Below are 18,084 nucleotides of genomic sequence, written 5' to 3' on the forward strand. Positions count from 1 at the left end.
TAGTCACACTCATTATCAATTCATCATTAAATCAATGAGTGTGATATTATGTACTTGATTATGATCTTTCTTTCGTGTTTCTGGAACAAAGACCACAGAAGTCTATCTGGCCCTATCCTTATGTTACAACTACTGGAATTGCCGTTGAAGCCCACTCCAGTCTATTCGTCTTGTCATTTGTGGGACACAGACCGTAAAAGTCTGTCCAGCACTGTCCTCATATTCCAGCCACTGAAGTTGCTGTCTAAGCCCTTTCCAGCCCATCCTAAACCAGATTGCCATATATGAGACACAGATCATACAAGTCTGCCAGGTATCAGCCCTAGTTCATCACAGCCAGAGTCGCCATCTAAGCGTCACTTGACACATCCACACACATGTAGCCATTTAAGGTTAGGTTTTATATAACTTCCATTTTCTAATTAGAGATCCTTTGTGTTCATCCCATGCCTTTTTGAATTCAGTCATCGTTTGTGACTACCACCTCCTTAATGGAAGACTTTCCACATTTGTGCTGTTAAAGCAAGGAAGAGGAGGAGACAGCACTCAAAGAACTTGGTATTCGGTAGCTGAAAGGCTGGTGCAGCTTATACTTTCACGGGAATCCCGCTGACCTGCTTCCATCCCTGCAGGAACCCCGCAGGTACTGCCTCCGTCCCTGCGGGAATCCCGCAGGTTCCGCGGGATTCCTGCGAACCCCGTTCCCGTGCAGCTCTCTAGTATGCAGTTACTGGAAGTCCAACCCGGATGGTATTGAAGTACACTGGGAGTGTGAAATCTGCTCTGGGTTCTAACTAAGCTGCAGGACAGGCATGAGGGTTAAGAATGTGTTATTAGCCTAGAAATGTATTTTTGCTTATGATCACCTGGAAAGCAATATGAATTATAACTAGCTATGAAATTCATAGATGAAGTTTCTAGAGGATTCTTTTTTTTTTTAATAAAACATTTCCTTGGGAATGAAAGTTCTATTACAAGCCACAAAAGCAAAAGTGAAAAAGCACAAAAGTTGAATATTAGAATTCACACTCTTTATCTTTGATACAAAACCACATTAGTTACATTAATGGAGGAGTAGCCTAGTGGTTAGCGCAGTGGACTTTGATCCTAGGGAACTGAGTTTGATTCCCACTGCAACTCCTTGTGATTCTGGGCAAGTCACTTAACCCTCCTTTGCCCCTGGTACAAAATAAGTACCTGAATATATGTAAACTGCTTTGAATGTAGTTGCAAAAACCTCAGAAAGGCAGTAGATCAAGTCCCATTTCCCTTAATATAAAAAAAGGTTTTCAACTATCACTGAGTGCACCAAACTGTGTTTATTCCAATAGATTTAGCATTATTATTTCACAGAAGGATTAGACCTGGCAAGAAAAACTTTAGATGACTATTAATTACAGGAACGATGAGCACCATTCCTTCAGACAGGTAGAGCAGAGTTCTGCTTGCCGAGAATTAGCACCACAACAATCCTTCAACCACTCTTTGAAGAGATCATCATCATCCTTCTTCAAGATGAGGAACTGACCTAGCAGAACATACGCCTGTAAAGATAAAACAAATATATATTAGTATCTACTGCAAAACATTCTGGGGATTTTTTTTAAGGGGAGATGAATTGTACCAATCAACAGTAGGGGTATCTACTGTTTATTGGTATAAGATAAAACAAATGACATTTCAAAATACTGTGATACCATTGTTCAGGACAAGCCCAAGGATACACTGTATAGCCCAGTCTAATCTTTCAGCAGTAGTGATGCACAATACCATACAGGAAGACCTGGGGGTCAGTTCCCAAGCCAATGAGAACTTAAGGACACCATGATATAATACATTGAGTAAAAAGTAAAAATATAGTAACTACAGTGAAAGCAACTACTGTTAACATTTTTATCCCAACAATTTTATTGTTCCACAGTTCAATCTACTTTGCTTTTAGTAAAACTAGATTTTGAAATGTCACTCATTTAAGTGCGCGAATAAGTCTTCAATCCACCACGGCTAAAAAGGTATTCAACAACTGCACTATCACGAAGTGGATTGTTCAGTCTGACAAACATTCCTTCAAATCAGGCCAGGCCGCAATATCACTGATGTCTTAACTTGGTCTACCGGTATTGATCAAAGGAATCTCTGAAACACTGGACTTCCTTATAGCAAAGAATTATCATCATTGCCCTTATCATAAGTACATAAGTAATGCCACACTGGGAAAAGACCAAAGGTCCATCGAGCCCAGCATCCTGTTCACGACAGCGGCCAATCCAGGCCAAGGGCACCTGGCAAGCTTCCCAAACGTACAAACATTCTATACATGTTATTCCTGGAATTGTAGATTTTTCCCAAGTCCATTTAGTAGTGGTTTATGGACTTGTCCTTTAGGAAACCGTCTAGCCCCATTTTAAACTCTGCTAAGCTAACCGCCTTCACCACGTTCTCCGGCAACAAATTCCAGAGTTTAATTATGCATTGGGTGAAGAAACATTTTCTCCGATTTGTTTTAAATTTACTATCATCTGCATTAGTAGTAGTGTTAATTCATCATGTGCATCTTCATTCTCATCTTATCATCGTCATGCTGTCCAATTAAAGAGAAAGCTTTCGCAAAGTCAAAATCATTTTGTCTGTTGTCCTATTTTTCGTCTGACGGCAAACTCTGAATATCTTCAAAAACTGATGTAAGAATGTTGTATGTATGGAAACTCTTAAGGCCAGACAATATGGACTGTTACGACAATGTAAAATTTTTCATGGGATGTCTAGCACTCTGTTGCGAGAGAGACATATGTCTATTTACCGAGAACTGCAAATCAGAACAGAAAAGCAGGAGTGTCCCCCTAACAAAAAAACACAACCAAAAAAACGAGAGGGAGTAGACCAATGTGGTTCCTAAACAGCTGGTGTATTAAAAATGACATCTACATTTCGGTGCCACATGCATCTGCCTCAAGAGTCAAACAAATTATCTCTGCAAGAGATAACAAACAAATCTAAAATGGACATCTAAATATATATAACTGAATCAGCCAGAACATACTTAACTCTTCACTTCCCAAGTTGTAAAAACCTGATGTATAAATCAACGTACGCATCAAGTTTCTCCTACGTATGCACACAGCTCTGGAATACACTACCAAAACGCCTGAAATCCACAAATAATCATCTTGAATTCCAAAAAAACCTAAAGACTCACCTTTTCAAGAAGGCATACCAAATAATGTAATATGGCAATTTAATCAGGAAATGGACAGTACTCAACCCCGACACATGATCACTCCCTAGCATTTTGATTGAGATGAACCACCCCAACCTATTTACTGATAATTCTTTACTGTATTTGTTCACACCGAAGTCTGTAACCACCTCACCGGTACTATGTAAGCCACTTTGAGCCTATTAACAAGTGGGAAAAGGTGGGATACAAATGTAACAAATAAATATATCAGTAAAAAACAATTTATGATTATTGTTCTTAAAAGAGAAAATCTAATAAATAGCTTTTGTTAACACTTTACCTTCAATAGATAGATGGAGGAGTGGCCTAGTGGTTAGGGTGGTGAACTTTGGTCCTGGGGAATTGAGGAACTGAGTTCGATTCCCACTTCAGGCACAGGCAGCTCCTTGTGACTCTGGGCAAGTCACTTAACCCTCCATTGCCCCATGTAAGCCGCATTGAGCCTGCCATGAGTGGGAAAGCGCGGGGTACAAATGTAACAAAAAAATAAAAATACTGCAATTTTGCTTTTCTAATAGCACCTGCATTAGCTTTTAGTTACTATGAGGCCCTTTTACAAAGGTGCGCTAACAGTTTTAGTGTTAGTGCACTAGTGCTAAATGCTAGAGACAATCATAGAAATATATTGGGCATCTCTAACATCGTGTGCTTATTTTTAGCACGCACTAAAAACATTAGCACACCTTTGTAAAAGGACCCCTATGTTCTTACCAGTTTTTTTTGTAAATTATTATGCTTGTCTTTAGTAGATGCTGAAATATTGGACTTTTTAGATTTTACACTCAGTTATCATCTGCGATTGGAATGTTTCCATTTGTGGGAACTTTTGTTGAAAAACTGTTTATATTTTCACTTTTAAGAGCAATAATCATAATTGTCCCCTCACCAAGAACTGCAACCAGATTCAGCTTCATCTCTGCTTCAAAGTGACCAAACTCATCACTGTTCTATTTGGTTGTAGACTAGTAACCAGTTCAACCAGCACAGGCAACTCTACATTTCTCATAGGCAAGAATCAGAACTAACTAGGTAAAAGTAGTAAAAATTGGTAAAAGTAAATTTTTCCTGTACTACTTTAAAGTAAAAGCAACAAAAAAAAACTTTTACTTGAGTACAGTTAACTAGTTACATTTAATTACTATATAACACTGTAAGCATTCATTGTGCATCTTTGGAATTACCCACCACAGATTTAAGGAACTCTCTGCAAGAACCTCAAAAGGACTGTCCTGTGAAGAGAAATCTTGTTCCTTGAGTAGAGCTTACTCTGCCTGGTTTATCTTCTAGCCTCTGTAAAATATCCTCTGCCAGACTTAGGTTGATCTTCTTGTAACTTAGCCACTTTGGACTCAACAGTCATTACCAACTTCTCTAAAAAAAACAGTAAACATCCTTTAAAAGGCAACTTTAATAAGTGTAGAGACTCAGATACAGTGTCTGCTGACAAATTCCAAAGCCACAAATAGCAAGCCGCATCCAGAAATACCATAATCTTGGCCAAGGTCCTAATTAAATTATATAGTGTCTGCCAAATAGGAAGTGCCAAATTCAAGACGGTTGGAAGCAGAAGATCCCCAGACAAGGTGTGTTCCAAATTCTGTTCCAGGTGCTCAATCCACATGAAACAAAGCATGGGATACATAACTTCCATACACTGCTGCTTCTAACCCTAGAGCACAGGCTTTGAAGGCTTGCTTCAACAAAGATTCCATTCAATGATGCTAAGGGTCCTTCAATGCACCACCACCACCTTCCACCGGTATAGTAGTGTAGGGGCACAAGCCCCTGCCAAAAAAACAGATGCATTAAAGAGTGACAAAACATGCCTGTGATATTGTGAATACATGTCATCAGGACTGCAGTAACTGGTGCTTCACAATACAGAGAACTTTGCTACAATTAAAACTCTACGGAGTTATGCCTGTTCTAAATAAAGACTTTGCATATCCCTGCAAGACAAGAGCCAGCTCATATCAACCCCCAGTTTCCCAGGAGCCAGAATTCTGGGAATAATCTCCAGAACCACCACCAAAGACATTCCTATGGTCTTTTAATCACAATGTCAAGGCACAGGCCAAACTATCTTATCTTCGGAGATGAAGCTGTTATCAGAAATGGTATAAAAGAGCACCTACCGAGGCTAGAGATTGGACTCTCCCACTTTTCATCAGATTCATTACACCTGATGATCATCATTAGAACATACCAGTGCCAGTACGTTTATGACTGTGGCCTGCAGTTCCAGTCATCCCCAGGAGGAAGAGACTTGCCACACCATCCCAGGTATAAACCAAGCTCTATAATCACTGCCACTGTGGTCCATACAGGTGACACCTATTTTTGCAAGTAGGGATTCTTCTTACATTTGAAGTGCCTTTTCTTCTCTTTCATTTGTAAGTTGATTTTATCCTATTTCTACCTTTTGCCAATATTTCATTCTTGTAAATAGTCATTTCATATTATATTCATGTGAATAAATTCTCTGCTTTTAATAGTTTAATGTTATTTATCAGTGAAAGGAGTTAACTCAGATTTGTCAATTCCCATAGAGATCAGTGTGAATTATTGGTCTTCTACAGTAGTCTTCTTTGTCACAGCTGAAACCATTGCATCAATCTGATGTAGCTTAAACCTGATCTGCAGGTTAAAGTCCATTGGATAAAGTCAAGAGATTGCTCATTCTAAAACCTGTATAAGGAATTTCATGTTCAGCAGTAATATCATCCACTACCTGAAGCAAAGGGAAAGCTTTAGATCAATGGTTCCCAAACCTGGTCCTGGAGGCACCCCAGCCAGTCAGGTTTTCAGGATATCCACAATGAATATTCATAAGAGACTTGCATGCACTGCCTCCACTGCATATAAGTCTCTCTCATGAATATTCATTGTGGATATCCTGAAAACCTGACTGGCTAGGGTGCCTCCGGGACCAGGTGTATAAGATCATAAGCGTTGCCATACTGGGACAGACCGAGGGTCCATCAAGATAGCATCCTGTTTCCAACAGTGGCCAATCCAGATTACAAGTACCTAGGGCAAGATCCCAAAGCAGTATATTTTATGCTGCTTATCCTAGAAATAAGCAGTGGATTTTCCCCAAGACCATCTTAATAATGTCTTATGGACTTTTAGGAAGTTATTCAAACCTTTTTTTAAACTCCGCCAAGGGAACTGCTTTTACCACATTTCTAGGAACAAATTCCAGAGGTAACACATTGAGTGAAGAATTATTTTCTGATTTGTTTTAAAATTTACTACTTTGTAGCTTTATTGCATGCTCCCTAGTCCTAGTATTTTTGGAAAGAGTGAACAGCTGATTCACGTTTACCTGTTCCACTTCACTCAGTATTTTATGGACTTCTATCATATCTCCCCAAGCTGAAGAGCCCTAGCCGCTTTAGCCTTTCCTCATAGGGAAGTCGTCCCATACCCTTTATCAGTTTCATTGCCCTTCTCTGCACCTTTTCTAATTCCACCATTGAGATGCGATGGCCAGAATTATATACAGTATTTGAGGTGCAGGCGCACTGCTTTAGATGACCCTATGGATCCCTACCAGCCAAGGGGTCTTCAGAGGAGGAAGAGATGGGAGATGCTCCACCAAAATATTAAAGAGTAGACAAAACCTCCTTAGGAGGAATGCTAACTACCTTCCCTCCCTCTCAGACAAAAGCTCTCATACGCCAGGGGTGAGCAAGGGCCACAAGCCAGTTGTATTTTTATAAAATTTCCACAATGAATATGCACAAGATCAATTGCATGTAATGCTTCTTTTGTATGCAAATCAATCTCATGCATATTCATTGTGGAAATCTTGAAACCTCCACTGGGTTGTGGCTCTCGAGGACTGAGGTTGCACAGGGGTGGGTAACCAAACTGCTGCTCAGTAGACATATGACCTGAAGCTCTCCAAAGCCTGGTCCAAATCTAATATCTGATGTTTTGAAGGTTTTGCTGTATTAAGCTCCAAGGGAGGGAACAGCATCCCTTTCCCCATACTGAAAGCTTTATGTAACAAAAGAATGAACACTGGAGAGAAAGACTGAACAAAGTCTAAATCAGAAGACATACCCAACACTTTTGGGGCTGAAAAATCCAATGAGACAAGGAACAGCTTAGGCAAAGCAGTTCTACTTCACCCCAGGGCTAACTGCAAAGCAGGGCCACCGAGAGACACAGCCAGGCTAAAATCTAAGCTAAAAGCCCATCTTTTTGATGCTGCTTTTAACTCCTAACCCTTGTTCACTTGTTCAGAACTCTTATTTTATCATCCTCACTTTAACATTCCCTTATCTCGTTTGTCCTGTTTGTCTGTCCTAATTAGATTGTAAGCTCTGTCGAGCAGGGACTGTCTCTTCATGTTCAAGTGTACAGCGCTGCGTATGTCTAGTACCGCTATAGAAATGATAAGAAGTAGTAGGCCTGGGGCAAGACTACCCCCCCACCTGGGCCACCGTGGTGCTGCCCCTCCACACTTGCACCCCCCCCCTACACACACATTCGGGCCATCCACCCCCTTACCTTCTGTGTCTGACTGCTCCTGTGTGCTGGGACCTGGATGACGCGATGTCCCGGGTCACCTGGTTTATCGCATTAATGCAATCATCTGGGTCCTGGACAGCACACAGCAGCAGGAGACAGACAGATCCGGAAGAAGTTTGCCAGTGCTGGTCCCCAGGAATTTTGCTCCCCCCCACAATCAGTGGCCCTGCTGCAAAGAGCTTGAAAAAGGCTCCACCCAAAAGGACTCACTTGCCCCAGGAAAAACCAGCTGCAACTGGCAGAGTGAGGGAGGAACAGATGTGCTGCCCAGACATCGGTTCCTCCCTCGAAACTGAAGGCACAGCATCAGCTGCACAGAGAGCACATTTTCTAGCTATCACACACACAGCACTTCTTTCCTTTTTCATGCAGTGCCACTATTAAGGCTTATGATCAACAAAACTCCAGCACAGCAAAAAATTCACAAGCATCCACACTAATGGTATTTCCACACAAGGTTAATTTCCATCCCTTAACACAGAAAGAAACAAACCTGTCTGTTAAACTGTATATCTAGCTTGGGCTCTCAAGAAGTCCTGTACAAGAACTCTGAAGCACAAATTACCTATCCCTCAAAATAAAGAGGAGACTGGAGAGAAAACAGGAAGGATCCCAAACAAGAGAGACTGAGAAAAAAGTTCTGTGCATTTTTTTTTTTACCTCACCATTTCAAGAAAAGACAAAATATTCCTACCAGACCACTACACAAGATTACACCTTCTGGAGATTGAGAAATGCTGGTTGGCCAAGCTGCTTTAGAGGGTTCTTAAGCAATTACATCAAAACTCCCATTAGTTTCTCAGTCTCCACCTGCTAGTAGGATAGCACAAACCCAAGCATCTGGACTGGTCTGGTGGGACAATAAGGAATAATGTTTTAAACTTTTGTGTTGGTGATCTGCTCCTATTTCTAGTGCTTTGGCCATTGCAGATCTTAGCCTCTCTTGGCTGCTTATTAACAATTCTTCAGGGCAGACATAAGCCCTGTACCTCTAAGGCAGGAGCTCTCCTAATCAATTTGAATAATTTAATTTGGTAAAGCTGGATTTTTCTACAGCACTTCAGTTTCTTCAGAGAGCTGCTAATACTTAGCATCAAAGCTGAATGTGTGCAAGCGTGCAAGTTAATACTGAAAAATAAGAGTGTACAAAGCACATGCTTATTCTTAAGGTTGAAATTCTATTAAGTAGTTCTTGCTATAAATGAGCCTTTAGCATTTCTCATAGAAATCACACTGTACTTCATTGTTTTGGTTCCAGCCAAACATGAAATCTGGTTAGCCTCTAGATCTTCCTGCATTACACAGTGCTCCTGTATCTGCACAGCTTCACTGAGCAGAAATGACTCCAGGAGGGAAAATTCAGGAAGATCACAAAATGTTGAATCATGGAAAAAAAAAACTTAATGGAATTAAAAGCTTCTAGTTTTGAGGAGGAGGAAAGTCTGATTAACTGGATTCTACGCCATCACATCAGAATGGAACTAAATGGGTGGAATCTGTCACTGTATACTTTTTCAGTCTAAAATCTCAGAAGATCAGGAAACAGATGCACCATAAAAAGGCCCCAGCAAAGCCACAGAACTTATGCTCTCTCTTCCTACCTACCCCACCTCACCCCACTCCAAAAACACATATTTCATTGTGGTGGTAGGGAGGTTTTGCTATTAAAATGTGTTCCTGGAAACTGAAAAGTTGTAAGGCAGTAGAGCACGCTTGGTTTTGTGTGAAACCAAGAAAATGAATGACAGATCATGCCCAATAGACTCATTACCTTGTCAAAGCCTAGTTCTTCTAATTTTGTTCCAAGCACTTCTCCAATACCTGCCAGCGTGGTAACAGGCTTATCGCCCATAGGCTCACACACAAAGTCTCGGTGTTTTTGGGAGGTGTTCGACATTTTCCCTAGAATGGTAGAACAAGAGGATGAGCCCAAGTACTGTGACTTGGCACATGCACCATTTATTACTTAACATTTGCTTTGCCCCATGTTCTTCCCCACCCCAGCTAAAATAGGAGAAACCTCATATTAAAGAATGTGACAAGTTAAAAAAAGTCTTAAATTGAGTCTGCTTATAAAACTTTTTAAGTATATTGTCTTTCCTATATCCCATATATCAGTTACATTACTGTTTGTTTGGCTTGCTTTAAGATGCTTGATTATCTGCCATTCCTGAAAGAGATAATGGTGTAAAACACTGCCAACAACTAGACACAAAACAATACTAGCAAAACCCAACTACAATGCTTTTACAACTGACAGCCCTCCACAGAGACTTACCTGGGATTTTTTGTTCACATCTCTAATGGATGCAAAGCTGTGTCAAGACTTATGTTGAGGCCTCATTAGCCTATTTGTGCAAGTCAGTAACCACAGAAAAAGCAGGAGCTTAGCAGCCCAAAGAGATTGGTTCAATTCACACGTTTATAGCAAAGGGTAAATTCATTCTTACCTGTTAGTTTTCTTTTTTTTTCTCGAGTCCCTCTAGACCAGTCCAAATGCTTGAGTTTGGTACTGTCCTGAAAGCAGGTGGAGACCGAGAACCACTGAGTTGTGATGTCATCAGTTAAGAACCCTGTGCAAACCCCTAACCAGATGGTATTTGTCATATCAAAAGCAGAAGAGCAAAGGCAATTAAAAAGGGAAAAAAACTCCCATAAGAACCAATGAATCACTCAGAGAACCACTGAAGGATAAAGCCCTTTGAGCAAACTACTGAAGGATAAAGCTCTCCAGTTAAAAGATCCAACAGGAATAAAGAATACGGAACTAGCCAAAAAACAAAATCTATACACTTCAGGAGACACAAAACTGATGCTAAGAACCACGGGATGGGTTCTGGACTAGTCTGGAGAGATTCAAGGAAAGAAAATTAGCAGGTAAGAATTTACCCTTCCTTATTGTCCCACTAGTCCAGTCCAGATGCTTGGTATGTACCAAAGCAGTATTTACTGACAGTGGGACACTGAAATCTCTGTTGCGAACACACAGGCCCCACGGGCTGCATCCCTTTAAGCTTGAACATCCAATCTGTAGTGACAGACAAAAGAGTGCATTGATTTCCAGCTTGCCGCTTTACAAATTTCATGAGGAACTAAGGAGTGCTTTGTCTAAGAATCAGTTTGACCCCTTGTAGAAGAAACTGGAACTGGATGACCACAGAGCATATACGCAATAGCCTCTTTAACCCATTGAGCGATTGTCACTTTTGATGCTGCTCCCTCTTTATGGGCTCCAAGAAAAGACTAAAGAGCTTATCTGATTTCTTTATTGCCTCCGTACTCTTCCAAGCACTTCAATGTGTGTCTCACATCCAACTTATGTGAGGCAACTGCACAGCGAAAGCTACATACCTGTAGAAGGTATTCTCCGAGGACAGCAGGCTGATTGTTCTCACTGATGGGTGACGTCCACGGCAGCCCCTTCAATCGGAGATCTTCTCTAGCAAAGACGTTTGCTAGCCCTCGCGCGCGCATGTGCAACCGTCTTCCCGCCCGAACTCGCTCGTGTTCGTCAGTCCAGTAAATAGCAAAGACAAGGGAAGACACAAACTCCAAAGGGAGGCGGGTGGGTTTGTGAGATCAGCCTGCTGTCCTCGGAGAATACCTTCTACAGGTACGTAGCTTTCGCTTTCTCCGAGGACAAGCAGGCTGCTTGTTCTCACTGATGGGGTATCCCTAGCCCCCAGGCTCACTCAAAACAACAAACATGGTCAACTGGGCCTCGCAACGGCAAGGACATAACTGAGATTGACCTAACTTATTCAACTAACTGAGAGTGCAGCCTGGAACAGAATAATAATGGGCCTATGGGGGGTGGAGTTGGATTCTAAACCCCGAACAGATTCTGCAGCACCGACTGCCCTAACCGACTGTCGCATAGGGTATCCTGCTGTAGGCAGTAATGAGATGTGAATGTGTGGACAGATGACCACGTCGCAGCCTTGCAAATCTCTTCGATAGTGGATGACTTCAAGTGGGCCACTGATGCTTCCATGGCTCTAACACTATGAGCCGTGACATGACGTAAGCGAAGGAGATGCAATCTGCTAGCCAATTAGAGATGGTGCGTTTCCTGCTGTAGGCAGTAATGAGATGTGAATGTGTGGACAGATGACCACGTCGCAGCCTTGCAAATCTCTTCGATAGTGGATGACTTCAAGTGGGCCACTGATGCTTCCATGGCTCTAACACTATGAGCCGTGACATGACGTAAGCGAAGGAGATGCAATCTGCTAGCCAATTAGAGATGGTGCGTTTCCTGCTGTAGGCAGTAATGAGATGTGAATGTGTGGACAGATGACCACGTCGCAGCCTTGCAAATCTCTTCGATAGTGGCTGACTTCAAGTGGGCCACTGATGCTGCCATGGCTCTAACACTATGAGCCGTGACATGACCCTCAAGAGTCAGCCCAGACTGGGCGTAAGCGAAGGAGATGCAATCTGCTAGCCAATTAGAGATGGTGCGTTTCCCGACAGCCACTTCCCTCCTGTTGGGATCAAAAGAAACAAACATTTGGGCGGACTGTCTGTGGGGCTGTGTCCGCTCCAGATAGAAGGCCAATGCTCTCTTGCAGTCCAATGTGTGCAGTTGACGTTCAGCAGGGCGGGTATGCGGACAGGGGAAGAATGTTGGCAAGACAACTGACTGGTTCAGAATGAACTCCGACACCACCTTTGGCAAAAACGTAGGGTGAGTGCGGAGGACTACTCTATTATGATGAAATTTGGTATAAGGAGCATGAGCTACCAGGGCTTTAAGCTCACTGACCCTATGAGCTGAAGTAACAGCCACCAAGAAAATGACCTTCCAGGTCAAGTACTTCAGATGGCAGGAATTCAGTGGCTCGAAAGGGGGTTTCATCAGCTTGGTGAGAACGACATTGAGATCCCATGACACTGTAGGAGGTTTGATGGGGGGCTTTGACAAAAGTAAACCTCTCATGAATCGAACAACTAAAGGCTGTCCCGATATCGGCTTACCTTCCACACGGTAAGGGTATGCACTAATCGCACTAAGATGAACTCTGACAGAGTTGGTCTTAAGACCAGACTCGGACAAGTGTAGAAGGTATTCAAGCAGGGTCTGTGTAGGACAAGAGCGAGGATCTAGGGCCTTGCTGTCACACCAGACGGCAAACCTCCACCATAGAAAGAAGTAACTCTTCTTAGTGGAATCTTTCCTGGAAGCAAGCAAGACTCTGGAGACACCCTCGGAGAGACTGAAGGAGGAAAAATCTATATTCTCAACATCCAGGCTGTGAGAGCCAGGGACCAGAGGTTGGGATGCAGAAGCGCCCCCTCGTTCTGAGTAATGAGGGTCGGAAAACACTCCAATCTCCACGGTTCTTCGGAGGACAACTCCAGAAGAAGAGGAAACCATATCTGATGCGGCCAAAAGGGAGCGATCAGGATCATGGTGCCTCAATCCTGCTTGAGTTTCAGCAGAGTCTTCCCCAGCAAAGGTATGGGAGGATAAGCATACAGGAGGCCTTCCCCCCAATCCAGGAGAAAGGCATTCGACACTAGCCTGCCGTGGGCCTGAAGTCTGGAAGAGAACTGAGGGACCTTGTGATTGACTTGAGTGGCAATAAGATCCACCAAGGGGGTGCCCCACACTTGGAAGATCTTGCGTACCACTCTGGAATTGAGCGACCACTCGTGAGGTTGCATTATCCTGCTCAATCTGTCGGCCAGACTGTTGTTTACGCCTGCCAGATACATGGCTTGAAGAAATATGCCGTACTGGCGAGCCCAAAGCCACATTCTGACGGCCTCCTGACACAGGGGGCGAGATCCGGTGCCCCCCTGCTTGTTGATGTAATACATGGCAACCTGATTGTCTGTCTGAATTTGAATAATTTGATGGGACAGCCAATCTCTGAAGGCCTTTAGAGCGTTCCAGACCGCTTGTAACTCCAGGAGGTTGATCTGTCTGAATTTGAATAATTTGATGGGACAGCCAATCTCTGAAGGCCTTTAGAGCGTTCCAGACCGCTCGTAACTCCAGGAAGTTGATCTGTAAACCTTTCTCCTGGGGGACCAACTCCCTTGGGTGTGAAGTCCATCAACATGAGCTCCCCACCCCAGGAGAGACGCATCCGTCGTCAGCACCTTTTGAGGCTGAGGAATTTGGAAAGGATGTCCCAGAGTCAAATTGGACCGAATTGTCCACTAATGGAGGGACTGAAGAAAACTCATGGACAGCAGGACTATGTCCTCTAGGTCCCCAGCAGCTTGGTACCACTGAGACACTAGGGTCCATTGAGCTGATCTCATGTGGAGGCGGGCCATGGGAGTCACATGCACTGTGGAGGCCATGTGGCCGAGCAATCTCAACATCTGCCGAGCTGTGATCTGCTGAGACGCTCGTACCCAAGAAACAAGGGACAGAAGATTGTCGGCCCTCGCTTCCGGGAGGTAGGCACGAGCTGTCTGAGAATCCAGCAGAGCCCCTATGAATTTGAGTTTCTGAACAGGAAGAAGGTGGGACTTTGGATAATTTATCACAAACCCTAGTAGCTCCAGGAGTTGAATAGTCATCTGCATGGACTAGAGCTCCTGCCTCAGAGGTGTTCTTCACCAGCCAATTGTCGAGGTAAGGGAAACACGTGCACTCCCAGTCTGAATAGAGACGCCGCTACTACAGCCAGGCACTTTGTGAACACCCTGGGCGCAGAGGCGAGACCCAAGGGTAGCACACAATACTGAAAGTGCCGTGTTCCCAGACGAAATTGAAGATACTGTCTGTGGGCTGGCAGTATCGGGATACGAGTGTAAGCATCCTTTAAGTCCAGAGAGCATAGCCAATCGTTTTCCTGAATCATGGGAAGAAGGGTGCCCAGGGAAAGCATCCTGAACTTTTCTCGGACCAGATATTTGTTCAGGGCCCTTAGGTCTAGGATAGGACACATCCCCCCTGTTTTCTTTTCCACAAGAAAGTACCTGGAATAGAATCCCAGCCCTTCCTGCCCCGGTGGCACGGGCTCGACCGCACTGGCGCTGAGAAGGGCGGAGAGTTCTTCTGCAAGTACCTGCTTGTGCTGAAGCTGAAGGACTGAGCTCCCGGTGGACAATTTGGAGGTTTTGTGATCAAATTGAGGGAGTATCCTAGCCGGACTATTTGAAGAACCCACTGGTCGGAGGTTATGAGAGGCCACCTTTGGTGAAAAAATTTCAACCTCCCCTCAACCGGCAGATCGTCCAGCAAAGACACTTTGATTCCGGCTATGCTCTGCTGGATCCAGTCAAAAGCCCGTCCCTTGCTTTTGCGGGGAGCCGCAGGGGCCTGCTGAGTCGCACACTGTTAACGAGAACGAGCGCGCTGGGGCTTGGCCTGGGCAGCAGGCTGGCGAGAGGGAGGATTGTACCTATGCCTATTAGAAGAATAGGTAACAGTCCTTCGTCCGCCATAAAAACGTCTACCAGTTGAGGTAGATGCTGAAGGCGCCCGGTGGGAGAATTTGTTGAATGCGGTGTCCCGCTGGTGAAGCTGCTCTACCACCTGTTCGACTTTTTCGCCAAAAATATTATCCCCCCCCCCCCCCCCGGCAAGGAGAATTCGCAATCCGCTGCTGAATCCTATTCTCTAGGTCGGAGGCACGCAACCTGAGAGTCTGCGCATCACCACACCTTGAGCAGCGGCCCTGGACGCGATATCAAAAGTATCGTAAACACTCCTGGCCGGGAATTTACGACACGCCTTCAGCTGCCTGACCACCTGCTGAAAAGGCTTGGCTTGCTCAGAAGGGAGCTTATCCACCAAGTCCGTCAACTGCCACACATTGTTCAGCATATGAACTCGTGTAGAGCTGGTAAGATTGGATTTTGGCTACGAGCATTGAGGAATGGTAGGCCTTCCTCCCAAAAGAATCCAAGGTTTTAGAGTCTCTGCCTGGGGGCGCCGAAGCATACTCACTAAAACTCTTGACCTTCTTAAGGGCCAAATCCACAACCCCAGAGTCGTGAGGCAACTGAGTCCGCATCAACTCAGGGTCCCCATGGATCCGATACTGGGACTCGATCTTCTTGGGAATGTGGGGATTAGTTAGCGGCTTCGCCCAGTTCTCCAGCAGTGTCTTTTTGAAAACATGATGCATGGGTACTGTGGATGATTCCTTAGGAGGCGAAGGATAGTCCAAAAGCTCAAACATTTCAGCCCTTGGCTCATCCTCCGTAACCACCGGGAAGGGAATTGCCGTAGACATTTCCCGAACAAAGGCCGCGAAAGATAGACTCTCGGGAGGAGAAAGCGGGATCAGAAGGAAGACCATCAGACTCCTCATCTGAGAAATATCTGATGTCTTCCTCTGCCTCCCACAAGGTCTCACCATTGGTATTGGACACTAGTTCATGAACCTCTGTCCGAAGCCGTGCCCACCTCGACTCCGTAGACACATGGCCACAGTGGGAACGTCGAGAAGTAGACTCCCGCATCGGCGGCGATGAAGCTCCCTCCATCAACGTCGTTGGAGAGTCTGCTTGGGAGGCAGCCGACACGGGCACCACAAGCAGTACCGGCACTGAAGACCTCACAACGGGCAAGGGGCCAGCCGTCGCCTCACTCAACATCACCGGCAGCACAAGAACCCTCGGTACCGGAGGAGAAGGGCGCAACAGCTCCTCCAGGATCCCTGGAAGGATGGCCCGGAGGCTCTCGCTTAGAGCGGCTGTCGAGGAAGGTTGGGAGTCCGGTACAGTCGACGAACTCAGAATCTGTTCGGGGCGCGGAGGCGGTACCGGGCTGTCCAGGGTAGAGCGCATCGACACCTCCTGAATGGAGGGGGAGCAGTCCTCCCAGCGTCGATGCCTAGTGGGTGCCGACTCCCTCGGTGACCCGGAGCTCTCGGTACCACGTCGGGAAGGTGACCGGTGCCGATGCTTCTTTGCCTTTACACGAAGCATGTCACCAGAACCTCCCGGTACCGACAAGGAAGACGTCGAATCCAAGCGCCTCTTCCTCGGGGCCGGGCCCGAAGAAGGTCGATCCTGGGGGGGGGGGCTGTACCGCAGGAGCCCTCGAGCCAGGGGGAGACCTACTCGAGGGCTCACCGCCACCAGCAGGGGAATGGACAGCCCTCACCTGCACTCTTGAGGAAGAAGCACCCTCCGACGACATCAGTACCAACGATGATCTCGGTACCGTAGACGCTGGAGCACCGGCCGATGACCTCGATACTGAGACAGTCAAAACACCAGGCGAGGCCCCAAACAAATCGTTCCATTGGGCCAATCTCGCCGCCTGAGTTCTCTTTTTCAATAAAAAACAGAGAGTACAGGCCTGAGGACAGTGCCCAGCCCCCAGACACTGAAGGCACGAAGCGTGCCTATCAGTGAGCAAGATAGCCCGGTTGCAGTTCTTGAAGCCGCTGGGAGGCTTCGATGACATGGGCGGAAAAATCACGCCAGCGAAGTCAAAATTCGCTATGATGGCAAAGGCACCAAAAATAAAAAGGGAGAAAACCCGTACGGGCGGCCAACAGGGCCGCTTTCAAAAGCGAAAGGAAACTTGACGGGAAAAACAAACTCGAAAATAAAGGAGTTCTTTTTCTTTTGTTTTTTTTTTTTTTTTAAAGAAACACGCCAACTAGAAATAAAAGAAGACTTCCGAAGCAGAAGGACGCGAGAAAAGCGTGAGGGTCTCCTCAGGGCACAGAACGACGATAAACACAGCCGTCCCGAGCGTGGAAAAAAGAAGACTGACGAACACAAGCGAGTTCGGGCAGGAAGACGGTCGCGCATGCGTGGTGTGCGTGTGAGGGCTAGGAAACATCTTTGCTAGAGAAGATCTCCGATTGAAGGGGCTGCCGTGGACGTCACCCATCAGTGAGAACAAGCAGCCTGCTTGTCCTCAGAGAATACTCATTATAAGATCCTGAAAAACGAGAAAAAAAAATCTGATTCAGATGGAAGGACAAAAATCACTGAGAAGGAAGGCTGGAACCATCTATGCACCACCTTTCCCTGTCTCAAAGAAAAAAAAAAAAGGTTCTCTGCAGGACAATGCCTACAATTCTGAAATTCACCTAGCCAAACAAATAACCACAAGAAAAGCTATCTTAAGGGGATGTTTTTTTCCTGTGCACATTTTAGTACAGTAGGTATGTTTCTGTCCCTGGAGGGCTCACAATCTAATCCTCCTGTTTAGTAAGCTGTGATAGCGGCTGCCATTCGCTAATGCCAACACAGCCCATTCACTTTGAATGGGCTGTGTTGGCATTGCTGCACGGCTTAGTAAACAGGAGGGTAAGTTTGTACCTGAAGCAATGGAGAATTAAACAACTTGCCCAAGATCACAAGAAGCTGCA

The 18,084-nt window shown here is 45.1% G+C and overlaps 1 protein-coding gene across 5 annotated transcripts in view; it reads right to left on the minus strand.

The window, feature by feature from the left end:
* Nucleotides 1-1,312: 1,312 nt before the first annotated feature.
* The window catches only part of LOC115464525 (barrier-to-autointegration factor-like protein), a 29,176-nt gene continuing 12,404 nt past the window's right edge, over nt 1,313-18,084 (minus strand). For all 5 annotated transcript variants that reach the window (XM_030194889.1, XM_030194891.1, XM_030194892.1 and 2 more), the window contains exons 2-3: nt 9,552-9,682; nt 1,313-1,544 (exon numbers count right to left, since the gene is read on the minus strand). In XM_030194889.1, coding sequence (XP_030050749.1) covers nt 1,395-1,544; nt 9,552-9,677 — 276 coding nt within the window. In that variant the 5' untranslated portion in view covers nt 9,678-9,682 and the 3' untranslated portion in view covers nt 1,313-1,394. The remainder of the gene's footprint in view (nt 1,545-9,551; nt 9,683-18,084) is intronic.

The sequence above is a fragment of the Microcaecilia unicolor genome, chromosome 3 (genome assembly GCF_901765095.1).
Source record: "Microcaecilia unicolor chromosome 3, aMicUni1.1, whole genome shotgun sequence".
Lineage (NCBI taxonomy): Eukaryota > Metazoa > Chordata > Amphibia > Gymnophiona > Siphonopidae > Microcaecilia > Microcaecilia unicolor.